Raw genomic sequence first — 26434 nt, forward strand, 5'->3', positions numbered from 1 at the left:
TCAATCCTAACTCCTGCATCACCCCAGGCGCCAGTCAACAAGGCCTACATCATTGGCTTTGCCATCATCGCATCATCCACTCACTTGCTCTGCCCTTCTGTCCATTTCACTGAGCTGGAGCTCCCAGCAGCAACTCTAGAAGAGAAGAAGAGGTGGGGAATGGGGAATGGAGCATGCATGGCTCTAGCAAGCCCCCCCAGATCCCAGAATCCAATGAAAAGTCACTAATACACAGAGATGTGAAACTAGTTGTCTAGTCCAGAGTGTTGAGCTTAATCCCCAGTGCCACTTGGGTTGCTGGTGGGGTGGAAGGCAGCACATTGAGGCTGGAAAGAGCCTCTGCTTTGGAATTAGATCCAGACTTGGAATCCCAGCTGTACGACTTAACATGATGTGAACATGGGAAATGATGTACATCTCTGAGCTTGATTCACTTATTTGGAAAACAGGGCGACAATACCTAAGCCCTACAATGTTGTCAGGAAGATTAAGTGAGGTGACCTAGAAGAGCACCTACTGCATCACAGGGATGTCACTAGAGTCACTAGTGTCATATCCTAATGTCATATCATATCTTCACTAGAGTCCTATCCTAATGCCGTCAACTTAGACTTGTTAGAAAATGAAAAGTGAATCCTTGTGCTGTTGGAAGCAAGTCCCACCTGTTTGCCTTTTTAAATATTCAGGTGCAAAGCATTTCCCATGCCTATGCTGTGTTCTCCCTATTGTGACTGTATATCAAACAGGAAGAAACCCTTTTGGTACAACCAGGTGTGAGCACATCTTACTCTATAGTGTCCAAATCTTCATCGCTCAAATACGAATTTGGATCCTGGGCATTATAAACTGAAAGGATGTCTCAATAAGATAACGTAATAGTTAACATCTGTGATATCATTAACAAAACAAACATTAAATGAGGTTGAATTGACACAATTGTGAAGAATTCTAAAACATTCAATAAGTAAAGGACACATTGCGTTTTTCTCAATATTCTCAATCCCTTGTTCTAGACACATACAAAAATCCCCTCTTTATGTTCCTGAAAATTTAATACTGTCCACAAGCCACCAACCGGGGGAGGGAGGAAAGTATTTTAATCCTACAGAGAGCCATGACTATTCTAAAGCTGCACTTTCTTCATGAGTTATAAGTGCCTTTAAAATGGTTCAAGCAGGTGTACTTTTTAAGGGCCACGGAACAGAGAAAACCTTACCCCTTTAAGGTGGCTCCTAAGTTCATCTGATTCCAGGTCATGCATTCAAGCTGGGAGGTCATTTGGTATAAATTGTCACTGTTAGAAAAACATCCAGAGTTAAAAACACATAATTACAAAAAGATATACAGCTATTTCTTCAAAAATCAATGGAGGTTTACCTTTATTTTGCAACAAAAGCCTTCACGTTTTCCAAAATGACAGAATATGGGAGTCTGAAACGATTTTCACCTCACCCCACTGATTCCTGCACAGTTATTCACTTCACACACAGCAGAAAGGATGTGAGAGTAATCTGGAAGCCTTTTAAAAACCTGAGTACAGCAAACACAAGTTTCTAAAGAGGTATTAAACCTTTCAGGGGAAGAGGCTAAAGGGAGTAGAACTCTTGAAAGGCAACACAGGCTGGATAACTCAACATTAAAGTTAAAAGCCTGGAGCTGAAAGTAAAAAGATGGCAGATTAATTATTCGTGAAAAGGCCATTAAGTTGTTTTAATCAAAAGGATAAGTATCATGTGGATTATGAGGGTCTAAAAAGTCAAAGAGTGATGTGTGGTGGATGGTCTAATACTCAAGGATGTGACAAGCAAAAGGAAGAGGATGATAAAGTCTATGCACAACTGAAGGAATCACTCTCTAGAAATTTTATCACCCTAGTACAAGTTGAATGGAGTTAAAAAAAAAAAAAAAGGCCCCAGCCCTTGTTCTAGAAAGTTCTAAGAAGGAAAACAATCTCTGATCGTTTACATTAAGACTCCACAGGAGAAAGTACACTCTCATGTAAACCAACCAAAAATTGTTCTCTCCTCTCCTCTTATAGTTATCTCACTCCTAGAAAACCGGCACATAAATCAATGAGCAGAAATCTCCTTAATTACCTGTGATAGGAATACATTTAGTCCTGAACCGACATGGTCAATTACGAAATTTGAGACCTAGAGATGAATGGGTTGTCTGCGAACGCTTGGTCTAAACACATTACAGAGGAATACCTTCATTCTACCTTCACGGCAAAGAGAGAGAAGCTTTCAATATCTACTCTGCGGTATCAGACCCCAAACCTAGACAATCTCTGTCTTGTCATGGCATGCCTTTGGGTTGCTTCATTGGGCAGGGGCAACACCAAATTTTAATTAAGAGAAGGTATTGTCAGGCTAGCCAAACTGGGAACTTGTGGAGGGGGTAAGGGAGATTGCAGCAACTTGGAATAAATGGACACCGTGCTCCCTCTAGGCATAGCTTGATAAATCATGGCCCAGTCCCTCTGCCGTTCACATAATCACTCTGAAAATGATTTGGAACTCCTTCGTGGCGGGCACACAGGATAAGGGGAAAATCAGATTCCAGGAGGGAATTTTACATATGAAACGTGAAGTGACTTCAAACTCGAACTATGTGTCCTTTCATTAGTCAGTGTCTATCTGGACCCCATCATTCATCCTCGTGTCTGACTGGCTATTATGCTACTACAATATCCTACATATCAATGAAAAAACATGATTAGTTTCTCCTGCAGCTTCTCCATTTGCAGTAGCGGCCCGTGCTGGTCTGTGCCACTACCGTTTCGCAATTCCACAAATTCTTGCTGTAAGGCTGGTGTAATTAATTCCTGAAGGACCCCAATTTTTATTAGAAGTGCCAGCCCTGCTGCATTTAACACAGAAGAGTTTCGTGAACTTTCTTTGGGCTGACAGCTCATTAATAAGCAGCCTCCTCCACAATCTCTACTGGTTTTTGTTCTCTTGCGCCTTTTCATCAAGCAATCCATTTATTAATCTCGCCATTAATCTCAGCCAACAGGCATTGTATTCCCCAGGCAGCTCTGTATTTTTGTCACTGATTTTTAAAAAATTGTTCACCAACTAAAATCACTCAGCTCCGGTTGACAATTTTCCTAGGCCCTATTGGGATGTGGGGTCTTTCTGAAATTATTTCATCCTTGCATAAGACTAAGACCATAATTTTCAAGAGAGCTGGGAAGCAAGACAAGGGACAGAAGTTTATGCACACGGGTTAATGAGTCCCAAATATCTAACTTTATGATTTAGGAATTTTCTCACAGACTTAAAGAGTAGTCCAGTAGATTCCTAAGGGTCTCTATCAGCAAGTACCCCAAAGAGAAAATATTTTTAAGGCCATTTTCTCAGCCCCCAGAAAGCAAATTTTCTCAAATATTCGGTCTATGTCTTCCATGTATGTATTGTCCTAGTGTGTGCTTAATAAATATTCCATACTGCCCTAATAAGATAGTTACTAGTCAGACAAGGCTATATTGAGCACTTGAAATGTGGCTAGTGCTACACATTGAAATAAGATTTTGACTATTTTGAGTTAAATACAATGTATTAAAAATTAATTTCACTGTTTTATTTTTGTAATGCAGCTACTAAAAAATTCCAAATTATAAATATGGTTTGCATTGGTTTTATTGGACAGTGTTGCTCTGTAAGTTTTAAGACCTTGAGCCAATCAGTTCAGCTCACTGCACCTCAGTTTCTGCATCTGCCAAATGGAAATATTAATCTCAATCATTCTAACTTTACAGGGATGTTGTAAAGCCCTAAAAATGGCTCTTTGAAGACTATACAGATCATAAATTTTAATTTTTCCTAATCTATCAAATTTTTCACAGTACTTTTCACACATTCCCCAATATGCCCCACAACTTTGTGAGGCAGGTACAGTGATGATCCCCATTTATCAGAGAAAGAGTGAGGCTCAGAGACATGCCTGATGCTGGCCTGCCTGATGCTCCCACCTCACCTGCCGCATCCCTTTGAAGGCATCCTGGCATTATTTGGCCTCTAAGCTCATCGTCTACCATTTAAATAATAGTAATCATTATACAATAATAATACAGACAAGTCTGGAGGTGAAAGAGAACATGTTCCAGGAAGCATTGTGACTTTCTCTGTCTCCAGAAAAGTTAAAACATGCAAGATGCCCAACATGTCCTTTTCAGCTAAGAATCCTATGCCAAGATTGCAGGAGGAGCCCCACTTCTTGTTTGAGTGGTCCTGATAGCTCAGCTTGCAAATCCTCTTGAAGGGAGAGAAGATGGGATAGGGCAATAGGGGAGAAGGACTTTTAGAAACCCCCCAACCTACTAATAGGTTTCCTGAGTCCAGTGATAGGATCAGAGCACAATTTTAACCACATCCTGCCTTCTGCTGGCTGAAGTTCCTCAGTGGTTCCGTCCGTCAGCTTTGGCTGGCACCACCTTTTTACTGGAAGTCAATGACAGCAATGACAATAACTCCTCTGCTGGGGAGGAGACAGAATGTGAACCCGAGCTAAAAATACTGGACCCAAGCATGCTCCAGCTCTGATCTCTTTGGGCAATCGGTCAACACCCAGCTTTCATCATGAAAACCCACAGAAAGAGGCAGCGCTGGTCAAGGAATATATGGCCTCTGACAAATAAAGCATCTAATTATTAAATAACCACTGTAGGTGTTGACCACCTCATTCCCAGAGGAGATCAGATAAGCAGGTGGTTTGGCTCAAAGCAACCACAGTGGTCACGTAGGCATTTCAGCTCGCCATCTAACCCTGTTCGGAAGTGAACTCTGCAATTGCAGGCTGCCAAAATATATTCCAAAAGTCATGGTATCCTTTATATTTTTTTAAGTAGACTTTTTTTTAAAGCCCCTTGTTTCCTATGTAAGAAATGTTTGAAGTTGGAAGCAAGGGAGAGAGGAAAAAACCTTCTGTAACTGGGATTAATGCAAGTTGGAGTAAAATAAAAGGAAGTCAGTCCTAGCAAAAAGAGGAACTTAAAAGGAAATCGGTAGTAGATCATATAGAGTTTGTTTTGGCCTGGACTCCAGTATTACTGAGTTCTCGACCTCCACACAAAAAGAAAGGAGGAAAGAAAGCCCTCAGCTAGTATCTGGGCTGGGACTCCTCCGCTCTTCAAATGTGTGTGTAATTCAAGTACATTTTCATCTTTAAGAGCGTTTACTATATATTCAGCAGAACAAGGTAGAAAAATTCATGTCACCAGTAGAATGGAGCTGACGAACCTGCTTAAGACCAGCGTTTCCTCTGCCAGATGGTTGCCAGCTGGCAAAGTAGCACCTTGGTGGAAGTAAAGAGTTTCCCCCAGAAGACTGACGGAAAAAATGAATGAATGGATGGATGAATGAGAAAAGAAAACACCAACCAAGAAAAATGCAGATATAACTGCCATCTGTGATCAGAATTCATGATGTCCAGCTTTTGCTGCAATAGCCCTGTCCCGCACCAACAGAGAGGCCCCTGTGGGTTCACCTCTCTACCTGATAACCACGGCTCAGGAAAAGAGGCTGCAGCCAGACCTCCACACTGCCCTTTTCCTGCGTTCTTCCCCCCAAGGCGCCATAGAGGCTGCCTGTTGAGAAATTTCTGCCCAGCAGGCCCTGGTGAATAATTATTTTACAGTCAATCTCTTGGTATTGTTATTTCTCTCCAGCTCACCAGTTCACCAAAGAAAAACCCACTGGGGATTCAATTTCTATTAATAAACACTTGGTCAGCACAAGAGTTGCAGGAATATTTGAAAGTAGATTTTTCCCCCTCCCTGGAGACAAGTCCATTTCAAGTCTTTGGTTTTGATACTGCCCACCCCTGGAAACCATTTCACCTTTCTGTCTTCATGACTACCTATGTGGGAAACAAGTATCAGTATTGTCTTAAGTGAAACTTGTACACCATGTAAATGTACATATGTTCGCAAGTGAAAAGAAGTGTTATTGAATATAATATTATTTCCTTGGGCATGAGCTGTCCTCTGGCGCATGTCTATGTTGAAAGCCCACCTAACTAGTATATAGTGCACTTCGCAAAGACCTGGCTTCCCCAGAAACTCTATGCCTGCTATGGAAGTCTCTCTCACATGAAAAACAATCTGCTGGTAAAAGCCTCCACTGTCAACTTCGTCGCTCATGAATCAACATTCAAGCATTTAAATTTTTTTTTACTTTTTAAAAATTTTGTTTATCAGTTTTGAAAGACAGAGAGAGTGTGAACGGGGGAGGGGCAGAGAGAGAGAGAGAGAGAGAGAGAGAGAGAATCCAGAGCAGGTTCCAGGCTCTCAGGTGTCAGCACAGAGCCCCATGTGGGGCTCGAGCTCAATGAACTGTGAGGTCATGACCCCAGCTGGAGTCAGACACTTTACCTGACTGAGCCACCCAGGCGCCCCTGAATTGTTAACATTCAATTAAAAATATCTGAATCAGTAATTATTGCTTCCCAAATTGGGAGCAGTTTTACCTAGTAAGGGGCAAAAGGAAATATCCTCATTTAAATTGGTAGCAGATTTGCTAAAGAAGGCTATGCAGGAGCGCCTGGGTGGCTCAGTCAGTTGAGCTTCCCACTTGGACTTCGGCTCAGGTCATGATCTTGCAGTTTCAGTGTTCAAGCCCCGCATGGGGCTCTCTGCTGTCAGCAAAGAACTCGCTTTGGATCTTCTGTCCCTCTCTCTCTCTCTGTCTCTCCCCCACTCATTCTCTCTGTCTCTGTCAAAATAAATAAATAAACTTCCAGGAAAAAAAATAAGGATGTGCAAACCTAAGAAAAGAGCAAGAAGAAAGGGAAAGGACTAGAATATCTTTTAAAAAATAGTGTGGAGAGGAGGATTTTTCAAACACAGGGCACAGAACTCCTTTTCACAAGTAGCTGTGAAAATCAACCCATGAACTGGGCATAGTCAGAGATCGGGGGCTCAACTGAGGTCAGCCAGCAGAGGAGGCAGAAGGCCTTATGGAAGAAGATTCAAAGGACGTGAGCAGAGAAGGCCCAGCTAGCTTCCTGTTTTAGGCAGAAATCAGGGAAAGTTTTTGTGCTTAGTGAGTGTGAATTTTACTACTGTCTCCCCTCAGGAGAGCATGGAGTCCAATCACTCCTGGAACATTGCCTGTGAGCAAGCACAATCACAGTGGCCCTACAAGCGGTCATTCCTCCTAGGTCTGGAGGGATGGGGAGAAAGGTCTTTAGGTGCCTTGACTGAACTTCACCCCCAGCAGTTCACCCCAGCAGTAAAGGCTAAGCTAGAGGTGTCTGAAGTATGAAAGGCAGACTTTGTTGAATGAGGGCTTCAGGAGAAAGTCTGTTTCTGACAACACTCACCAGGGAGAAAACTGCCCCGAATCCATTAAGGGCTTTCTATTGAAAGTTATGGGTAGAACTAATGGATAATGGGATTTCTTTCATTACTGGAAAATAAAGACCTTTCTCTACTGAGGCCCCGGACAGATGCCACCTTTGGAAAGAAAATGGCACTTATTCATCAAGAGAGATAGCAGGGTGCACTGGGTAAGAGGATGGATTCTGAAACCTCACTACCTGAAATCAGGGACCTTACTGTGTCATACTGGGCAAATTCACCTCCCAGGACTTCCTCTATAAAATGGGGACGATAACCTATTACCTGGCTCAAAAAGTCATCATCTGGATTAAAGAAGTCAATCCTGATACAGTGTTTAGAATGGTGTCTGGATGAAGTTAAGTCTATATAAGCATTTGCTCTTCACGCTTATCAGCAACAGTGTTGGCACAGATTGCATAAGGGGAGTATTCCAGGTGGAGGATGCTGGTGGTCTGGAATCCCTCAGTGATTCAGAGCACAGATGGGTTTTGAAGTCAGAGAGACTGAGGATCAAGTCCTGGTCTTGATTCTGACTCGCTGTGTGACCAAAGCAAGTTACTTTGCGTCTCTGAATCTATTTCCTCTTCAGTAGGATAAAGATTAGAGTACCTACCTCACAAAGTCATCAGAAGAAGTTAAATGAGTAAACTGAGTGACGCACTTAGCACAGTGCCCAGCAACACACAGTCAGCATGCAATAAATCCTCATCATTATGTTAAAAGGACTCATGCATGGTTCACCCAGCTGTGATCACGGCCCCTACGGAGAAGCCAAAATCTGTAACCTTTGGACAGAACTCTACCCACCTTCATATGGGGGCAGAGAGGATGGGAAAAACCATCTCCTATCACCTCCCGTAAGTTAACTGTGAGCATTTTCTATTCACTACTGTTCACATCTACACACAAATGTTCACACATAACTCCCCAGATCTGTTCCCTGAGAGAGGAAAAAGACTTGTATAACAAGGAGAGAATTTTGAGAATTTCCTCAAAGCAAATACATATTGTGCACTGCTTATTTAATATTAGTGTATGTACCATTACCTTGATTTTACTCTGGGAAGGGAGACTACATTAAAGACTGGAGAGACAGAAGCTTTGGAAAGCAAGTGCTTTCCCCAAGGGGTCAAGTGCAAGGAGGCTAACAAAATACAAGCAAGCCTTTCCCAGGAGGTCCCAATTTTAGATGGAAGGGAATGGAGCCAGGGGCCAATAGAGGCACCACTAAATATCTAAAACCCAAAAGTTAAGCCACTAAGTGATTAAAATTTAGTCTTGTTTCCTATGCTTTTTCAAACACTGCATTCACAAAAGCATTTAGGTACCCTCTCAAACCTTTTTTTAGGAGTAAGAAAAAAGGAAATGACGTAACTGCAGTAATTGCATATGACCAGTTTTAAAATATCCTATACCTGTCTGTTCTATCATTATTACTGTATCTGATCTTTGAAAAGTGATTGAAAATGTTATGAATGTAGGGTGAATGGAATTTCAAAGACAGTACAAAATTCAAGGGAGCAGACTTTTTTCCTACAGGGGTCACAAATCCTTTTTTAGGAGATTTATTGCTTAGAAATCTTCTCTAACATGGGGCACCTGGGTGGCTCAGTCGGGAAAGCCTCCGACTTAGGCTCAGGTTATGATCTCATGGTTCATGAATTTGAGCCCCATGACGGGCTCTGTGCTGACAGCTCAGAGCCTGGAGCCTGCTTCGGATTTTGTGTCTCCCTCTCTTTCCACCCCTCCCCTGCTCTCTCTCTCTCTCGCTCTCTCTCTCTCTCTCTCTCTCAAAAATAAGTAAACATTAAAAAAAAAAGAAATTTTCTCTAACAGAAGAAAATGGTATATTTGTGACATAAATATAAAAATGAAAACCAAAAAAGGATCCAAGGCGCCTGGGTGGCTCAGTCTGTTGAGTGTCAGACTTGGGCTCAGTTCATGATGTCATGGTTCATGAGTTCAAGCCCCGCATCGGGCTCTGTGATGACAGTCTGGTCTCCCTCTCTCTCTGCCCCTACCCTGCTTGTGCTCTGTCTCTCAAAAATGGATAAATGGCAAAAAAAGAAAAGAAAAGAAAAGAAAAAGATCCAATGGATAAGCAAAGATTTCCAAAAGATGAACCTAACAAAATTGCTTTATACAGTGGCCGATCAAAAGCTGGATTAGAAAATGTGAGAGTTTCACCTATAAAATGCAACCCAAGTGACTTTTCCTACATCCAAGACAACCACAATTTCAGCACTAATTCAGAATCCACCACAGGGGCAGAGAATTATGAAACCAGTGGCTGTGATCACTTCATCCCCACCTTCTTCACTTTCTAGGTTGCTCAGCCCCTCTGATGGTCCCCTTCCAACATCTCCCAGTCCCCAAGCCCCACGGAGGTATCCCAGTGCAGCTAAACGACACTCACTCCAGCAGCATCAAGGTCTTTCTCTCTGCCTGGGATAAGACACCAACCAGGAACCACGGAGGGAGGAGTGGGCTAAAGTCATTCCACGGGGAACCATTCCAACTGCGCCCCCAATGGCTACCAGAATAACAGCAATGCCACCCTGGCAACCGGCAGGAGCAGCTCCTCAAAGATGACGATGACCCTGCCACCACAATTTTGCTGGGGTGGGAGTAGGGGTGTCCACAACAGAGAATGGTTGTGAGTTCTACACCCATTCCAGTGACTGACGCCACCAAGGGGAAGCACAGAAACAGAGAGCTTGGGGCTGAACACTGGGCCCGCCGTGCCAAAGAATAGAACTAGATTCTAGCTAGTGAGAATGAAAAGGAAGACGACAAGGTGTGGTCATTCTACCTCTCTCTGTACAACCTTTGTGCATTTCTTTGCTTCCTCTCACTCAAAGAAAGAAAGAAAGACGAAAGAAGGGAAGGGGAAGGGGAAGGGGAAGGGGAAGGGGAAGGGGAAGGGGAAGGAAAGGAAAGGAAAGGAAAGGAAAGGAAAGGAAAGGAAAGGAAAGGAAAGGAAAGGAAAGGAAAGGAAAAAAAAAAGAGTGATCTCGAATCCAAGATCCGATTAGGTATGCCGGATTTTCCCATCAAACGGAAAGGTTTCCGAAGTCCGTGGGTCTCAAGCATACATAATAGAAGGGGCTCGACCCTGTACTTCCACCGGATAGGGGAATCAGACCAGTTCCAGGCTCAAGTTCATAAGCACACCCGGCCTTTGGGATGCGCCGCCCGCTCGGGAGCGAAGATTCCTTCCCCTCCTCCACCTGTGGGACTAAGAAGTCCCCCAGGCGCGGCCATTCCCCCCACCCAATCTCCCAGGGCAGGCGCTTTTCCTTCCTTCATTACCTCACTACCTCCTTCCCTTGACGTCAGCCCCGGGTCCTCGAGCAGAGGGGGAGGATGGAGATGCATTTGGGGGCAGTCGGTATCAGGATCCCCGTAGCACCGGGGTGGGAGGGAGGGGGAGGGGCGGAATATGAGGTAATGCGCGCCCAATCCCCCGCCTCGAAGGCCGAGAGCGGCCACTTCCCTCCCCCCGCTCCACCTTCCAGCCCCGCGCGCGCCGGTGTGTGCACCAGTTACTAGGCAACGCTATCGGAGAAGCGGGATGCCGGCCAAGTTCACCCAAAGTTGAAGAATAAATTTGGGGGAGAGAAGGTGGAGGGTGGAGGGAGAGCCGGGAGAACGCACAAGGGACGGGGAAAAAAGCTTGGAAGGAAAAAAAAAGCTGGTCTTCTGCCTCCCAGGAACAGGAAGGAGGGCGGGCGCGGGCTGGAGCCGTGTCCCCGGAGGACGCTGCTGCGACCCGACCGCAGCCCGGCACACAGTCCGGGTCCGGTCCCTGAACGGAGCCTGGAGCTGGGAACCACGCCCACCGAGCGCCGCCGCAGCGGGACACTCTGGGGCACAGGGGTAGGGAGAAGGCTGCGGTCAGAGTGTACGCGCCCTCGAATTACTCCCAGAGAAGGCCGGCCCGCGTGGCTAGTGGGCGAGGAGGGGGCTGAGACGGGAGAAGACCGGAGTGCGAGTCGAGTCCATGTTTAATCTTTGGTCTCGAGCGAGTTCAAGTCCTTTAAAAAGGACTTTAAAAAAATAAGGAGCCCTTTAAAAAATAACTTCTTGAAGCCCCACTCTTCTTCAGCTCAAACAGTAATGGTCCTCATTTATATTTAAAAAAAAAAACAAAAACAAAAACAAGAACACCAGGAGACGAGGAAACCTACTTCTTTCAAATCAGAGCCTGGAGATCTGCTTTAATTTGCTTTAAGTAGCTAAAGGTGTCCTTTGCCTCCAGGACCCTGCTTGCCCGCGGTCGGGGCTGCCCGCGTCGGACGTTCCCGCTCCCGCCGGCTCGCGCGCCCCAGACATCGTGGCGAGCGCCTTCCTACCTGCTGTAGGGCGTCCTCAGCAGAAGGGCCTGGCTGCCAGTGCAGCTGTCGGTGGGGGTGTGGCAGCCATAGACGGGGGGCGGCACAGAGTACTGCTGCTCGCCTGCGGAGAGCCGAGGAGAGCGGGGTGAGCGCGCCCCAAGGGCTCGGGGTGGGAGTGGGGACGCGCGGGGCGAGGCCGAGGGCAGGGGCTGGGACAGAGAGCATCCCCAGCTAGTCTCCTCGGCTAAACTGGGGGCAAGGGGTCTGGATGCCGGCGCGTGCCGAGAGAGGGCGTGCAGATCGTAAGGAGCTCATCAGCTTCTCACTGCACAGTCCTTTATTAGCCACTTCGTAGAACACGTAGACATATTCGTAGGCTTGTTTGAGTGGAGCTGTCCCTAACATACTTGGGGGGGGGGGCGGGACAAAACTCAATCTTTTCTTTTAAACTGAGTGAGATTGGGCTGATTATTTCTAAAAATCCCTTTAGATGTCCTCTTCTCCCTTTCCCGATTTGCTGTGGTTTGGAAATTATGGGGACGGGAGTGGCATGGAAGAAAGAGAGAAGGACCCCACCTCATTCCCGCCTGCTTACCCAGAGAGCCCTGCTGGCCCATGGGGTCCTCGTGCTTGAAAGAGTGGTTAGGGAACTGCGCCGCGTGGTGCGAGGGCGTGTGACCGTAGCTGGGCGTCCCGTCGAAGGTGACTGTGCTGTATCCTGCGAGCGCGGCGGAGAGAAGCACAGCGTCAGGGGTGAGACTGGGTCGGTGATTCTGAAGCAGAACCGGGGTAGAGAAGCGCCTGGCCCCCGTACTCGAAACCCCAGCATAGGGTGATGCCACCCCACCGGTCTCCAGAACTTTCGGCGGGGAGCCTGGTCCGAGCCCAAATGTGTGACCTCGGAGCGGCTCCCCGCCTTTTCTCAAGAAAAACTCTGACCTCCCCGCCTTTTCCAATTCATTTACGCCCTTGTCTTCTTCCACCTTGCCTTCTGCTTCTGAGCCGAACCTCGGACAAGTGAAGTATGAAAACCGCCAACCGCTCGCCAGAGAAAGTTCTCCTTCAAAAACAAACACCGCGGCTCTTGCTCCGGGGCAGCGCGGGCGAGCGAAATGAATCTGTTCGGCTGACCCCGAGCTGACTCGGAGCCGTAAATCAGGGGACCGCGCACCAACTTTCATTAATTACTCGGAGCCAGTTAAACGGCATGGGCTTTAAATGGGAAGAGTAATTACCGAGTAATGTTATCTGAAGCTGAGCGACCCTACACCACGACACCCACGGCCCTCAGGAAAGCTGGTGAGGCCCTTCCAGATGGCCCCGCCGGCCTCTGTCCTATGCCCTCCTCCTTACCCCCTCGGACCCAACTCGCACCCAGTGCGTCCCTAACTCTAGCACTGTGGGGGCCACGTTCCTTGCGCTCCAGGCGGGGAAGGGCGCTTGTTTTAGAGTGTGCCGGACTGTACCTCCATTTCCCTTCATGGCAGTGCCCGGCCCCCGGCTACAGTTTCCCTGCGGAAAAACTAAGGGCAACTGTGTTCTTCCCCAACTCCCCGAAGGCTGGGTTAAAAAAAAAAAAAAAAAAGTCTTGATTAGTGTCTTGATTGAAAAATGTAATCTCTTTCTGTAATTGTTATTAAATTGCTTTAAATCTATTCCTCGCCAGCTTTTGGGAAACTGTTGCCATCTCTGGGGAAAAAGCATCCTCCAGCTAAGATAAAGATCAGTCCGGGAACCCTGAACAGACTGACTAGTGGGATTCCCTCCTTCTATATAGGCAGTCCCCAAGAGTCTCAGGACTGAGGGTCCAGGACAGGAGGTGAATGAGATCTGCCCTGACGCTCACACAGCCTTCATGCAGGGCCACAGTGCCAGCCCACCCCCACCCAGTCCCTGCACTGGATCTCCAAACTCCATTCAATTTCGGGGGAGTGGGTGGGTGAAAAGGCCCCTCACCCCCTACTCTTGCCCCAGGCGTGACAGAGGCTCTGTGACAAGTGTCTGTGAAGACTTAGAATGGAAAGAGGAAGGAGACCATTACCCCAATCTTTGAAACATAACCCCCCAAAGAAAAACAAAAACCCAGCCTCTCCTACCCACACCAGGCAGTGTTACGTGTTGGAGTGGAGTGGGGAAGAGGGTGGGTACAGGTCCCAATTACCGGATTGTACTAGGCAGGCCAAGTCTCGCACACTGCTTGGTGCCACAAGTTGACAACTTAAGAAGCTTTTATAATTTGCATGACCCCAGAGTCCTCAATCTATCGCCTGCTAAGTAGGCAAAGATAACCCCCCTGCCCCATTAGCTGTCAGGGCTGGGTGAGAACCTTGGGCCTCCTTTTGGGAGCAAAGGCACAGCCCTGATTGAGGCCTGTCAGCTTACGAACGAAATTTGGCTCTCAGTGCCACATGTTGCAGAAAAAAGGCCGAGTTTTGAAAGAAGTTTTTTTAAACAGGAGAAACAGAAGCCGCAAAGAAATTGTCCCTAGACAAACCCTTCTCCATTTCTGAACTGATGAGTAGAAGCTGTGGCCCAGGGCACGGTGCTGTTCTTGAAGGGAGGCTCCGCCAACTGTGGGATTGCAGGCTGCAGTTCCCGCACCCGCCGCGTCGGCTCCGCGTCCAGCGAGGTTCCCAAGGCCCCCCGCCTTACAGGACACGAAGACCCGGGGACAAAGGCCAGCCTCCAACCCCCTCCCTCAATACCCCCCCCCCCAGGGGCCGAGGCGAAAGCGTCAGCGGAGGGGAGGGAGGGCTCTTTTAATTAGAAGCTTATCCGACGCGGGACTGATTAGATCGCGCTGTCCTGGGGCCTCGTGCTGGTCTAGGCGTTGAGAGCATGGGGGCGGGGACCTAGGGAGGGACAGTTGTTGGCGAAAAGAGCAGCGTATTCAAAGGCTCCTTGTACAAGCCCGAGAGGGAGAGGCTCTAATCGGCCAAGGTAGCGCTTTTCCCACGGTTAGTCCGTGCTAGGGAATGGAGTGCAACCTTGACCGCAAGGAGAGGCGAGACACGCTCTGCGTGTCTTTTCCCCGCTCGAGGCATTGGAGGAACCCAGGAACCGCCTGGCCGCGGGGCCTCCTGAGAGCTGAGGGGTAGAATGGAGGCTCAGTTAGGAAGGGGGTCAGAAGGCTGGAAATGATGACTCCACAGCTGTGGCAGAATAGGGGAAAATCTGTCCCCCAACGAAATACTCAAGTGACTCCAAGAGAAGTAAGTGCCCTTGGCCCTTCTCTAGAGCTGGTCTCTGCACTGACCCTAAGGTGGCTTGGTGATGCCCCCTGCGCATTAAGTCTGAGACTACCCCAGTCCTCACTCCACTACTGACTGCCCTTACAAACCATGAGCCCTCACGCCCAGACCACTATTAATTAATTCAGTGCCCATCCAACGGAGCAAAGGAAATCCATCTCAACAGAGGGGCCAAGATCCCTGGAAAAGGAGGTAGAAGTAACCTAATATAGTCTGGGTTCGAGTCCCAGCTCTGCCACAGAGGGACCTCTTGCACACATAATCTCTTAGAGCCTAGATTTTGTCATCCAGAAATAAGCAACTTCTCCGTCAGGCTGTGAGATATTTAAAAGATGCACTCTGTCTTAATACTTCCCAGTGCCTTGCACAGAGTAGAGGCTCAACAAATGTTTGCCGAGTTAATGTTTATGATATTAGGAAACCACCTATACTATTTAAGAAATTATAAAAAAATGGGGAGGTGATGGTATGATCCCTTGGAGGGGGGGCGGGAGAGGGTGCCAATTGTCCTCTCGTGTGGGCCACGGCAAGGCTGCCTTGCCTAGGAACGGGGATTCAGAGTCTTGACTCCTCTCTGCTGGAGTTTGGCCTGGGTCTGCTGATGGCCATTCCCATACTTTAGGGAAGGAGCTGATGCCCCTGATTCTCCCAACACACACACACACACCGCTAGGCCCTGCATTCCTGGGGGGAGCCACAGGAACACTAGAAATCAAGAGGATAAATCTAGAATCTCAGGGTTCCCGAGGCCAGGGCTGAGCAGCTTCTGACATTCCCACCCCACCTCCCAGCTGCCCAGTAAGTCCCAACAGCCAGGCAAGCATGACCCGTTTTACATTTTCAGTGCAAGAAAAACCTAAATTCACAGACAGGAACCTCCTTACAGGTTGTGGTACATGTCTGGGGCTGGCTCTCCACTGGGTTTTCCCAGAGTCGAGAAGAGAACTCCACCTGCCAATCCTGGTCCCAACTCCCAAGACTTTTATCTCTTCAGCGGCTGGGCCTACCTACTAGACAGGAATTCAGACGTTTCCCTTAAATGTAGTGCCTGATGGTTAAGAAGCCCACAGTCTCACCGCCCCCCAACCCTATGCTAACCTGATGGGATCCCAGGCACCAGACCTGCCTATAGAAGGGGTCCAAACAAAGTGAGAGAGCCCTGGTTCCAAAAGTCATCACAGAATCTAGATGAACTCAAATAAATGATAACAGCATGGTAGTATTTTGAGCCCCAGAAATAGACCAAATGGCTTCTCAGACTCTGCAAAGAGCACACATCCACACACAGACTCACATCACACCCCTGCCTGCCAGTCTTGTGGGTTTCTGGTCCAGTCAATTTTAGGTGGTCTCCTGCCTTCTGAATTTAGAACCCCAAGTCAGAGGAAAGTTGGATTTCTGCTCCAGTGGCACAGAACTTCAGGTAAGGCCCAGCCCCCAAGTTGCCCATTTCAGCTTTCCTCTTACAGATGGGGAAACTGAGACCTGGAGGTTTGCAAACTGTAACAACCTGCTAATTAGAGGTGACACGATCAGAGAACACAAGCCTCTGAATCGACACCGACTTGTTCCAACATCCCTTGGGGCGAATCAAGAACTTCACTTAGAAAGACCTTGAGTGGAGGGGCCCCCGTGAGCCTGCCTGCGGTTGCTCCTCAAAACACAGATCCCAGATTCCCTGAACGAAGAGGGGAAGACGGTTTCGATTTCACCAGGGCTTCTGGCGAGCCAGGTGCTCCAGGCTGGGTTAAGTTAGGAACCGCCTGAAGACACTCCTTTAGAAGTTGCAGGAATCTTCGGGAAGCATAGAGCCCTTCAGTGCCTTGGAAGCCCTGGCACCTCTTGCAAACTGTCCACACTCTACTTCTCCCATCCCACGCATTCCAGAAGCATCCCAGTCCCTAAGCTAGCGGGAAATTTTGTTCCAGCAAAACCCTCCGCCATTGAATTCGCAAGGCGTTTCCTAAAATAGTGAATCAACTCAAATTGATATAGTTTCTCACACAGCACAGAAGTCCAATTAGGATAAATTTGTAAAACAAACTACAGGGGCTCTGCACGATTTGTTCCAGCTAGTTCCTGAGGGGAGTAGGTGTGCGGTCGCCAGAGAGGGATGAGAAAACTATTGGCTGTGTCCCTATGTGTACACCGACTGAAGTGGGCAAGTAAATAGTTCTTGTTCTAACTCCCATGCTTTGCAAAAATCTTTCCTCATCTGAGCCCCGAGTTTAAGGCAAGAAGGAGGCAAGGCGCGCTGAAAGGAGGGCCTGTGCTTGGGCCCTACGGTAGGGAGGACCCGGTCCCACACAGCTTGAAATAGGATAAACAGAGTTCTCTTCCAGCCCTGGAGCCCTCATGGACGCCGCCTGAGCTGGACGCCAGGAGACATCCGCTTCTTATACTACCATAGGGACACGGTTCCAGGAAAGCCACTGTTTACTTGCTAGCGGGTTCCTTGCCTCGTTCTTTGCTCCGTGATACTTATCACACGTCTAATGTGTGCCATCACCGTATTAGGGGCTGGAGCGGCTCGTGACATTTTGGCTCAGGGTAGGAACACCGGCTGCACACCCGGTGCTGGTCCCTCAATTTAAAAGCTAAAAAGGTCCATTGCCTCCTAACAGTTTGGTGGTGACTTGAATCACAAAACACCTTCCTGAGACGAGACAGCGCCAGACACCACACCCGTTCCCCCTTCCCACTCCCACAGAGACTCTAAGTCCCGGAATCTCCCGGGGTGCAAAGGGCTCCAGATGACCCCCGGGCTCTCGAGAACCAGTCCGGCTCCTGGTTCAGGAGGATGTCGGGGGCCTATGCCGGCACGTACTCCCTCTCCCGGGCCTCCTCTCCCTTAGCCGCTGCTTCCGCTATCCACACAGTCCTTGGGGAGGCAGCCGGGTAAGCGCTGGGGTCAGGGAAGGGGTAGGACAGGGGAGTGCCAGCGCGGGACGGTAGCCCCGGCGCCACCACCCCGCGTATAGGGGGCGCTCCCTGGCCTGCTTACCCTGGTTGCGAATAGCCGGCTGGCTCTCGAGGCAGCTGGGCAGGTAGGGCGCATTGGGGAACATCCTGGCCTGGCTGGAGGACGCCTGGCTGGGCGGAGGAGGACCGAAGGGCCCGTAGCGACAGGCTCCAGCTGTGCCGGTGAACTGGCCGGAGAAATGCACGGTGAAGGCGCTCAAGCACTGCTCCTCATGCGGCTCCGCGCCGCCCCAGCTCGGCTCTTGTTTGATGAAGGAGTGAGGCGGCGGCGGCGGCGGGGGTGGCGGCGGCGCCGGCGGCGGCGCGGGTCCGCCCAAGGAACCGTAAGCCGAGGCGCCCGGGGGTGCAAAATCCAGCACTGGCGCCCACTGCGCGGCGCCGCTCACGGGCAGGGCGCAGCCACCCCCGCCACCCAGCGAGGGTACCGCTGGCAGCAGTGCATTCAGGTCCCGCACGTCAGAGCCCATTTGCTGCGGCTCAGCCCCGGACGCCCCGCCGCTCCTTCGGCCTTGCAGATGCTGGGCACTGGACTCGGCCGCTCCTAACTTGCCCCAGATGCCACCCGGGCCCCGGAGCCCCGGCTGTTCGGGCTGCGGAAAGCACCCTGGCCCGGAGCGGAGCGAGTGAGAAGACGCCGGCTCCGGGGCACACGTGGAAGCCGGTTCCTGCGGCAGAAGGAAGTCCAGGATCGCGGCAAGGAGGCAGCGGGGCCCCGGCTCCTGGGCTGCCGTCCCGGCTCTGGGTGGGTGGGTGACTGAATGAGTGGGAGGGAGGGCGGGAAAGGGGGAGCGGACTGGCGGTCGGGTTGCGGAGAGCCCCCGGGTGTGGGCGCTGCCTTGAACTCCTTACCCCAGCTGCCTGGCTGCCTCCAGCTTCCCAAAGCTCAAATAAGAGGGGCCGGCGGCGGGGGAGGAGGAGGAGCCAGGAGCCTCGGCAGTTCCATTCACACCGCAGCCCCAGCCTGGCCGGGCGGCGCGCGCGGCTCGGCGGGGGCGCCCTCGCGGCGGGGGTGGGGGCGGGCCTGAGGGAGCCTACCTCTAGGAAACACCCTCCTCTCCTACCCGCTACGCGCTCCCATCTGGCCTGTGGGACACAGCCCTCCCCCCACCTCCCCTTCTCGGCCTTCTCAAGTGTGGGCGCCTCTGGGAGAGCCTCTCCAGGTGAGCAGTGAATGTCCCCACTAGTCCATTTGTGATGGGGGGGGGGGGCGGGAACAGGTTGTTAATGTGAGAGGGCGGGCTCAAGGGAGGGGCAGGTGAGCTCCCAGACGGCGGGAACTTCAGGAAAGCATGGAAAACTTTCCCGGGCTTCAGAGAGGCGAATTCCTTCGTTCTGCACCCGCAAGCCCGGCTCTTGCTTCGTTTCTAGAGCCGCCGGGCAGGAGTGGTGGCCGTAATCTCAGGTTCACTGGGGTGGGGGTGACACCTTGTGGGTTCCAGAGGCCAGACTCAAGGTGAACGTGGGTGACTTGGGGGGCGGGGTGCATCAGCTGTGATAAACGGCATGTTTCGATCGTTTGGTAGTTGGTTAACTTGGTGACATTTGCGCCCAGAGGAGGGCAGTTGCCGCCTGCCTAAAAATCGGTGCCAGCGGCACTTAATCTTCCTTTCCAGTGAACAGCGGCTAGTCTGGGAGGGAAGAATACCCTTAGGGAAACACCCAGAGCCTGCACATATTCTGACTGGAGAATCTCAGAGCCCGTTTTGGAGGGTAAGGGGTGGAAAGGATTCGAAGACAAGCACACGGGGAGACGTTGGATCCTAGAGTTAATCCCACCTAGCTCGGCCTCTGCTCACGGTCAAGAGTACCATTCTGGATAAGCAGTAACTGATAAGAAGGCGCAAACCGGCTAGGAGGACCACGAAGGAAAGCACACAGTGGCCCACAGTCGGTGGCAGCGTTCGCGTGGTTTGGAGCTCTGAGATCTGGGCATCGCCGCAACAGACTCCTCCCTCCAACTAGCCACTCTTTGGGAGCCCCGCGCCTCAGGGCAGGTGTTTGGGGTTTGGTTTTTTTTTTTTTTTTTTTTTTTTTTTTTTTTTTGTTCTTCCAGAACAGTCAGGATTTAAGGGGATGCAGACCCTAAGCAAGGGGAAGCGCTGGGAACCCGGGTTGGAGTGCGTTTCGGGGCACGTGGAAAAGCCCGGGAGAGGCAGGGGGTAGCGGCGACGGCGCAACCTGGAACCGCCTGGAGCGCGGGCGGGCAGCGGCCGGTTGCCGCCAGGCCTCTTATTCCAGGCTGGCCGCGGATGGGGCCCGCAGCTCCAGCGAAGCGACAACCAAGGTAGCCGCAGTTTTACAAAGAAACAGAACGTTTTAAAAAGCTTTGACTTACTCTCCATTTCTTGCTCTTTGCTTTCAAGCTGCACTGAGTAAAACGAAGGAAGTGGGAGTTGCGTTAGCACGCTCAGGGCCCACACGCCAAACAAAATTCCCTCCTCTTGGGGTCGCTAGTCCTAGAGGCACAGGAGACGGTGAGGGCAAAGGTCGGGCACAGGCGCTACCGGGTTGTTCCCCAGGCCGCCTACGAGGTCCTGCACCCCTCTCTGCGCTACTTTGGTGCTTGACTGTGCTTGTTTCCACTCAGAAGCTTTATATATTTTTAAAGAAATGAGAAGGCTCTGGAGACCATCTCTTCCTCCCCCTACACTCTGTGGATTGTCCACCACGCTCCCACAAGTGCCATCTCTAAACCTGCAGCCGGGCTGAGGGCTAGGCAGAGGGCAAGGACGTTTGGTCCTTTTGGTGCAGAAAGGCCCCGCGAGACGAAACTTCTCAGGCCATTTTGCCCTTAGAATGCCCCAGACCCCTGTCTCATACTTCCCACTTTTATTTCTACTTCGAAGGAATTTTTCTCAACTAGGACTCAACTCAGGCGCCACGAGGGAAGGAAAGCCCTTTATGAAAAGTCAGGGATTTTCATTTGCAAACGAAAAGATCCAGGTTGTTTCTCTTTCACCCAACATTGCAAAGTTTTTTGGTGGGTATTTGGGGGGGGAGGTGGTTTGAACGGAAGATTTTGTGGTTTTGAATCCCAGATAGGGCAGAAGTGCTTAATTCCCTGCCTTTATGTTTTACAGAAGAAGTTCACCGGTGGGGTGGGGTGGAGAGGAAAGGGGGGGGGCCGAGAAAATTTAGGACTCCTCTCTCCACCGCCATTTGTTGTCTGAGAATCCTAGAGGGAGAGAGGAACCGTAGTGCGATCCCCGCTTCAATCCTGGGGTGCCTCCTCACCCCGATTTAGTAGTCCGAAGGAGTAGGAGGAGTTCCCTGCAACCCGCGGGGTCAAGAAGTAAGTGCTGTGCGTCCGGAGCCGCTCGAAGTCGGAGGGCCTCACCCTAGAGGGCCTCACTCGAATGCCCCCTGCCCATCCCCACGCCCGGAAGCCCTGGAGCGCCTGAGCCACCTCCGGGGAACCAGCCAACTGAGGTCCCACTTCCTCCGTTGGGTAACGTTCTCTGCGGGAGCTCGGCGGTTAACCGCGCAGCCGCGCCCGCTACGCTGGCCTCGGCACCCTGAGCCTGCCGGAGGGAGAGACAGACAGTCCGGCCGCGAGGAAGGTCCACTCTGTAGCCTGCCCCCGCATGTAGGCGCTGTCCTGCACCTCCGGAGCTCGAGGCCCAAGGAAATGAGGGCTGCGTAGACCTGGCCGCGCACTTCTCTCATCCACGTTCCCACTCCACATCAGCGCTGAGACCTGTGGCACAGAGGAGCTGGTCTGAATCACCGTTTGGCAGAGATGGAAGTTCAACTCCCCGTCTACAGAGAAGTAAACTGAGGCCCAGGCAGCGGAGGAAAGGCAGCTGTGGAGCTCAGTGGTTAAGAGCAAGGAACTGGTGGTCGGAGAACGGAACCTCAGGTCCACCAGGTAACAGCTGTGTAACCCTGGATGAGTTCCATAGCCTCTCTGAGGCTTAGTTTTCTTATTGATCAAAGGGGATAGTGGAATCCTAGCGTCCACCTCATGGGGTCATAAGGATTAGACAGGAGGATAGTGTTGGTTTATGCGTCCAATAAACGTTACAATTTTGTCACTATTCTTGTTTAAGGATGCGTAGCAAGATAGTGGCAAAGCCGAGCTGAAACCCAGGTCTCTCAACGTCTAGCTCGGGGCTTTACCCCCAACACCCCTCTGCCTCCCTAGAGCAAATGGAATGAGGAGTAAAGAAAGGAGGGGGAGAGAGAAGCTGACAATCCATATGGCTTGGGTACGTTGGTAAAACGCATCCTGGCCTGGAAAGTGCTTAATTATCGCAAGATCAAAAAAATCGCTGCTGAGTGGGAGGGGGTACTGAGGACCTCTAAACCCCCCACTTTGACCTCGGCTCTGACCAAGAGCCGGGCCCGGCGGAGCAGCCGCGGCCCCAGGGGGCAGCGCATACTCCCAGGCTGCGCTCCGGGCGTCACCCCGCGGCCGCCGACAACTGAATAAACATACCGAAGCACTGCGATCTGTCAAGGGCTGGGGCCGCAGACGCCGAAGAGGAGTGGCTCGACCGCCAGCGGCCCCGAGGAACTGGCGCTGGGTTAGCAGCTCGCGCAGGAGCTAGAGCCGGGAGCTCCGAGCGCAGGACGGGCAGCCTACCGGCTGCTCCTCTCCACCCTGAAGACTCCCAACTCTTAGGTATCTGCTTACCCCCGGCCTCCCGGCAGGCGCTTAAGCCCGTTTCCAGCCCGGTGCTGGCGGTAGAAACCCCAGCTTCATTTCTTTAAACTAAAAAAAAAAGTCAAGGGGGGACTTTTGTCGGAGTCCACCTTCCCCTTGCCCTCCACCCTGGTTTCCTCTGCTCCTTTGAAAAACTAACCCGACGTTTTTGAACAACCACTCGTCTACAGTTCAGACTCCGTTCTCTGACCCAGTTTGGGGTTCAGGACCGGCGAGAACCACCACCTGGGCCTTGCAAAAATATCCCCTCTCCCCCAGCGTGCAGTTCTTGGAATCGCCAGTTACCCGTCTGTTCTGATGCCACCGCGAGATGATGGTCCCCAAGCTCCCAGAGTCCCCATTGGAAGGATTCCGCAGCGCTGCCTCTATTATTATACCGTAAATCTTTTTAAATTCTGGAACTAATTATATAGAGGATATGTCTCAATTTGTTCTGCATTAATGCCACAGTGGGGATGGAGGCCGGGCCGTGGCCAGAGCAGATACGTAGGCCCATGAAATTGATGAACTGAGAGTTGCTCGCAGTCCTCAGCGCACCATCTGGAATTCTAGTCTGAGGTTACAATTAGAACTCCTGACCCCAGATTCAACTTTGCAAACAACAGGGGAAAAAAGGGGGAAAAGAAAAAAAAAAAACAAAAACCAACTTATTCTGCACCTGTAAAAAAAAAAAAAATCTCCACACAATCTTAAAATCTTCCCAGCTTAGAAGATTCTTTCCAAGTATTCTTTTGTGTTTTTTTTTAACCTATAAAAGATAATGGAATATATTTTATAGACTGGATTTTATCTTATCCCTTTCCCTCTCCCGGCTGCACTCAGTTTAATAGTTGTCAGGGCTTTTTTTCCCCCGTGTTTTTCCTAAGTGTTGGATTTAATTATATGGGACCAAAATATATACCTCAGTAAATTAGCTTGCTAAATATTCTGTCATTTTGTGATTCTGCCTTTGAGAAGCAGCTTAATTACAGAAATCTATCTGGATCTAGGAACTTGACTTGCTCCAGCTAAACTGTAATCAGAGATTTTATTTGCGTTTAATTTTATTTGTGTTCTAAATCGGTTAGGCCAATTTCTTCCTTCTTTCTTTAGTAACATGCTGCTTTATTTTCCTCTCGCTTTGACCCTCTGAAGAAAATGAAGGACCAGGCAGTACTGGGGAATCTGTTAAATTTATTAGCATAAATGCTTAGACAAAATGAGATATAAATCATTCAGATGTATTAAGCCATAAAGTATCCCAATGAAGTCAGTGCCTCACAAGGGTCCTGGTGTATAAATGTTCATATAAAACAAAGTATCAGTATTATCTTTCAAACTGAATATATGCCGTAAAAATATCCAAATGTTGAGTAAGGAATATGGGGGCAATGGCAGGGCAGGAAGGGTATGTTCTTCAGAGCAGCCTGTTAGCGCTGTGGTGGCTAGAAAAGTGAGGCAGAAAGGAAAAAATCTCCACAGTCTGCATTAGTAATACTCAGTAGACAATTTTTGAAGAAAGGTATGCAGGATAGATTTGAAGAGAAGACAAGAAATAAGGAAAGAAGAGATGACTAGAGAGCAAAACATTGCTATCTGTAGAATGCTTCCCCACCCCCCCCCAAAGGTCAATTTAGCTTTAAAAAAAAATCTACTCAGAAAAGGCACTGACTCTTCATACAGATAACGGATGAGCCATTAGTGAAGAGCCACCTGGGCCTTCGTCTGTGAACCCGGATATGTAGCTGGTCGGCAGGAGAAGGATGTGTATTCACTAGAGGTGGACTGGGAGAAGAGGGGTGGAGGGGTGAGGAAGGGGAGTTGTCAGAATTCCTAGCAGAGGTTTACCAAGACAAAAAAAATCTGACAATGTTTAAGGAGCAATGGCTTGCAAAGCTCATAATCACAGCTCTCTGTAAATTTTGGCAAACCAAGGCTTTCTTTGCCTTTTAGAAATGATTGTTCCAAAGCTTTCTCTCTCTCTCTCTCTCTCTCTCTCTCTCTCTCTCTCAATCTCTCTCTCTCTCTCTCCCTCTCTCTCTCTCTCTAATCAAGGAGTTTACCAGAGAAAGGGAATAGTCCCCCTTTTTTCAGCAGGGACATCTCAGCTTTTGCGCGCTATCAGTTCATTCACTATGGGGCAAACTATTTACTGGCACTTCCGTTGTGCCAAGCATTGTGGCAGGGACCGGAAAGACAGGAGAAGGGGACAGGCTCTACTCTGCTCACACAGAGGTTACATTCCAGTAGGGATGACAGAAAAATTACACGCAAACAAGGCAGATGCTTTCAGATAGGGATAACTGCTACGAAGGAACAAGGAGATTTTCTAGACTAGAGGACTAAAAGTAAGACAGGGATGGGAACAAATATACTCCCGCTTCTTCCCATCTTTTACCTGCACTGCCCTATCTTAATGTGTTTGTTAGTATCCTACCTTACTGTCGGGGGGCGGGGGGGCAAGAAGGGCTTGAAGGATTTGGAATGTTTGCTCTGGACAGATCTCTGCCTATCAGGGGGCTGGACTTATGGAATCAGGAGGGTGGCAGTTTCTATAGGGCTGGATTAAAATCACCACCACCAGCTGAGTGTGAAAGTTACCTGTGCAACACTCCATCTTCTCCTCTTCAAGATAAAAACAACAGCACCTATTCAAGTTGAGAGAACTGGATGAGGAAAGGCATGTAAATTTCCTAGTTCATGGAGAGCACTCTATAAATGGTGACTGTTACTTGTATTCATAGAGACTCTGTTTTCCTTTGCTTCTAATTAGTTGATAAGTTCTACACTTAGTATCAATATTGGTGTGGGTTAAGAAAATCTGCACTGTTGTTGGATCAGGGAGAAGGGCAGGAAGAGAAGCCCTTTGCCAACAAGTCTGACCTTAAGCAAAGTGGTTGCCACCTTAAAGTGAATCGAAATCATTCTGTCCTACAGCCAGGCCTGAAAAGGAAATATATGGCTTCTGCTTCAAAATCAAGCTTAGATTCTTTCCTTTCAGTACAGAAGGCTATATAGGTCAGCATCAGCTTGAAAAGTTTAGGATTGTACTATTCCTTACAGCCACATTTCAGATATGCAGTGTGGTCCAGAATAAAGAATCCTGGGCTAGGTATAAAATTACCTTGGCTTGGGGTGCCTGGGTGGCTCCATTGGTTGAACATCTGACTCTTGATTTCCTCTCAGGTCATGATCCCAGGGTCGTGGGATTGAGCCCTGTGTAGGGCTCCATGCTGAGTGTGGAACCTGCTTAGGATTCTCTCTCTCTTTCCTTCTGCCTCACTCTCAAATTAAAAACAAACAAACAAACACCTGGGCTCAAATCCTGTTTCTGCCAATAACCCAATGGCCATGGCCTTGGGGAAATAGCTTAAGCTCTTGATTTTTTCAATATCCTTATCTGTAAAATGAGGATGATCGTAAGAATGAAATAAAGCAAACAGAGTGATTTAAAAACTGCAAAATGCTAAGCAACACACACAGAGAAACATCAAGACCACTTGTAACATGGGAACTAACCAGGGCAAGAAATGCTACAGGGCGCTGAAGAGTATATCACTTTCTCTCCTGTTTCTCTGTTTGTAAAGTGGGCATAGTACCTTTCTCACAGGACTGTTGCAAGAGTTAAATGAGACATATGTAACTACCTGGCATAGAGTGCTTGCTACCTAAATGCTGCTGTTACTATTATTGTTATCTTTCTCTGGCCATTCTCCTTGCTCCCAGAGCTGAGCTTTACGTTTTCACACTGATAGTTTTTTTTTTACTGTGGCAGTATGAAATAGTATAAAGAGCAGGGCTTAGAGATCAGATGGCTCTGATCGTCTCTTTATTCTTTGTTGTCCCTGAGGCTTAGGGTTCATAACTGTAAAAA

The 26434-nt window shown here is 49.3% G+C and overlaps 1 protein-coding gene and 1 long non-coding RNA gene across 7 annotated transcripts in view; one reads left to right on the top strand and one right to left on the bottom strand.

The window, feature by feature from the left end:
• WT1 (WT1 transcription factor) overlaps positions 1-18503 on the bottom strand; it is a 50052-nt gene extending 31549 nt beyond the window's left edge. Inside the window, exons 1-5 of one of the 6 annotated variants that reach the window (XM_043580881.1) lie at positions 14177-14342; positions 12278-12400; positions 11701-11803; positions 1217-1294; positions 85-135 (exon numbers count right to left, since the gene is read on the bottom strand). In XM_043580881.1, coding sequence (XP_043436816.1) covers positions 85-135; positions 1217-1294; positions 11701-11803; positions 12278-12400; positions 14177-14186 — 365 coding nt within the window. In that variant the 5' untranslated portion in view covers positions 14187-14342. Of the gene's footprint in view, positions 1-84; positions 136-1216; positions 1295-10657; positions 10792-11700; positions 11804-12277; positions 12401-14176; positions 14343-17937 lie in introns of those variants that run through there. The other 5 variants (XM_043580880.1, XM_043580879.1, XM_043580882.1 and 2 more) reach the window with 5 other exon arrangements.
• A 432-nt stretch (positions 18504-18935) lies between these two features.
• Positions 18936-26434, top strand: part of LOC122483666 — a 59812-nt gene continuing 52313 nt past the window's right edge. The window contains exon 1 of the long non-coding RNA XR_006297436.1: positions 18936-19075. This is a non-coding gene — a long non-coding RNA (uncharacterized LOC122483666). The remainder of the gene's footprint in view (positions 19076-26434) is intronic.

Source organism: Prionailurus bengalensis, chromosome D1 (genome assembly GCF_016509475.1).
Source record: "Prionailurus bengalensis isolate Pbe53 chromosome D1, Fcat_Pben_1.1_paternal_pri, whole genome shotgun sequence".
Classification (NCBI taxonomy): domain Eukaryota; kingdom Metazoa; phylum Chordata; class Mammalia; order Carnivora; family Felidae; genus Prionailurus; species Prionailurus bengalensis.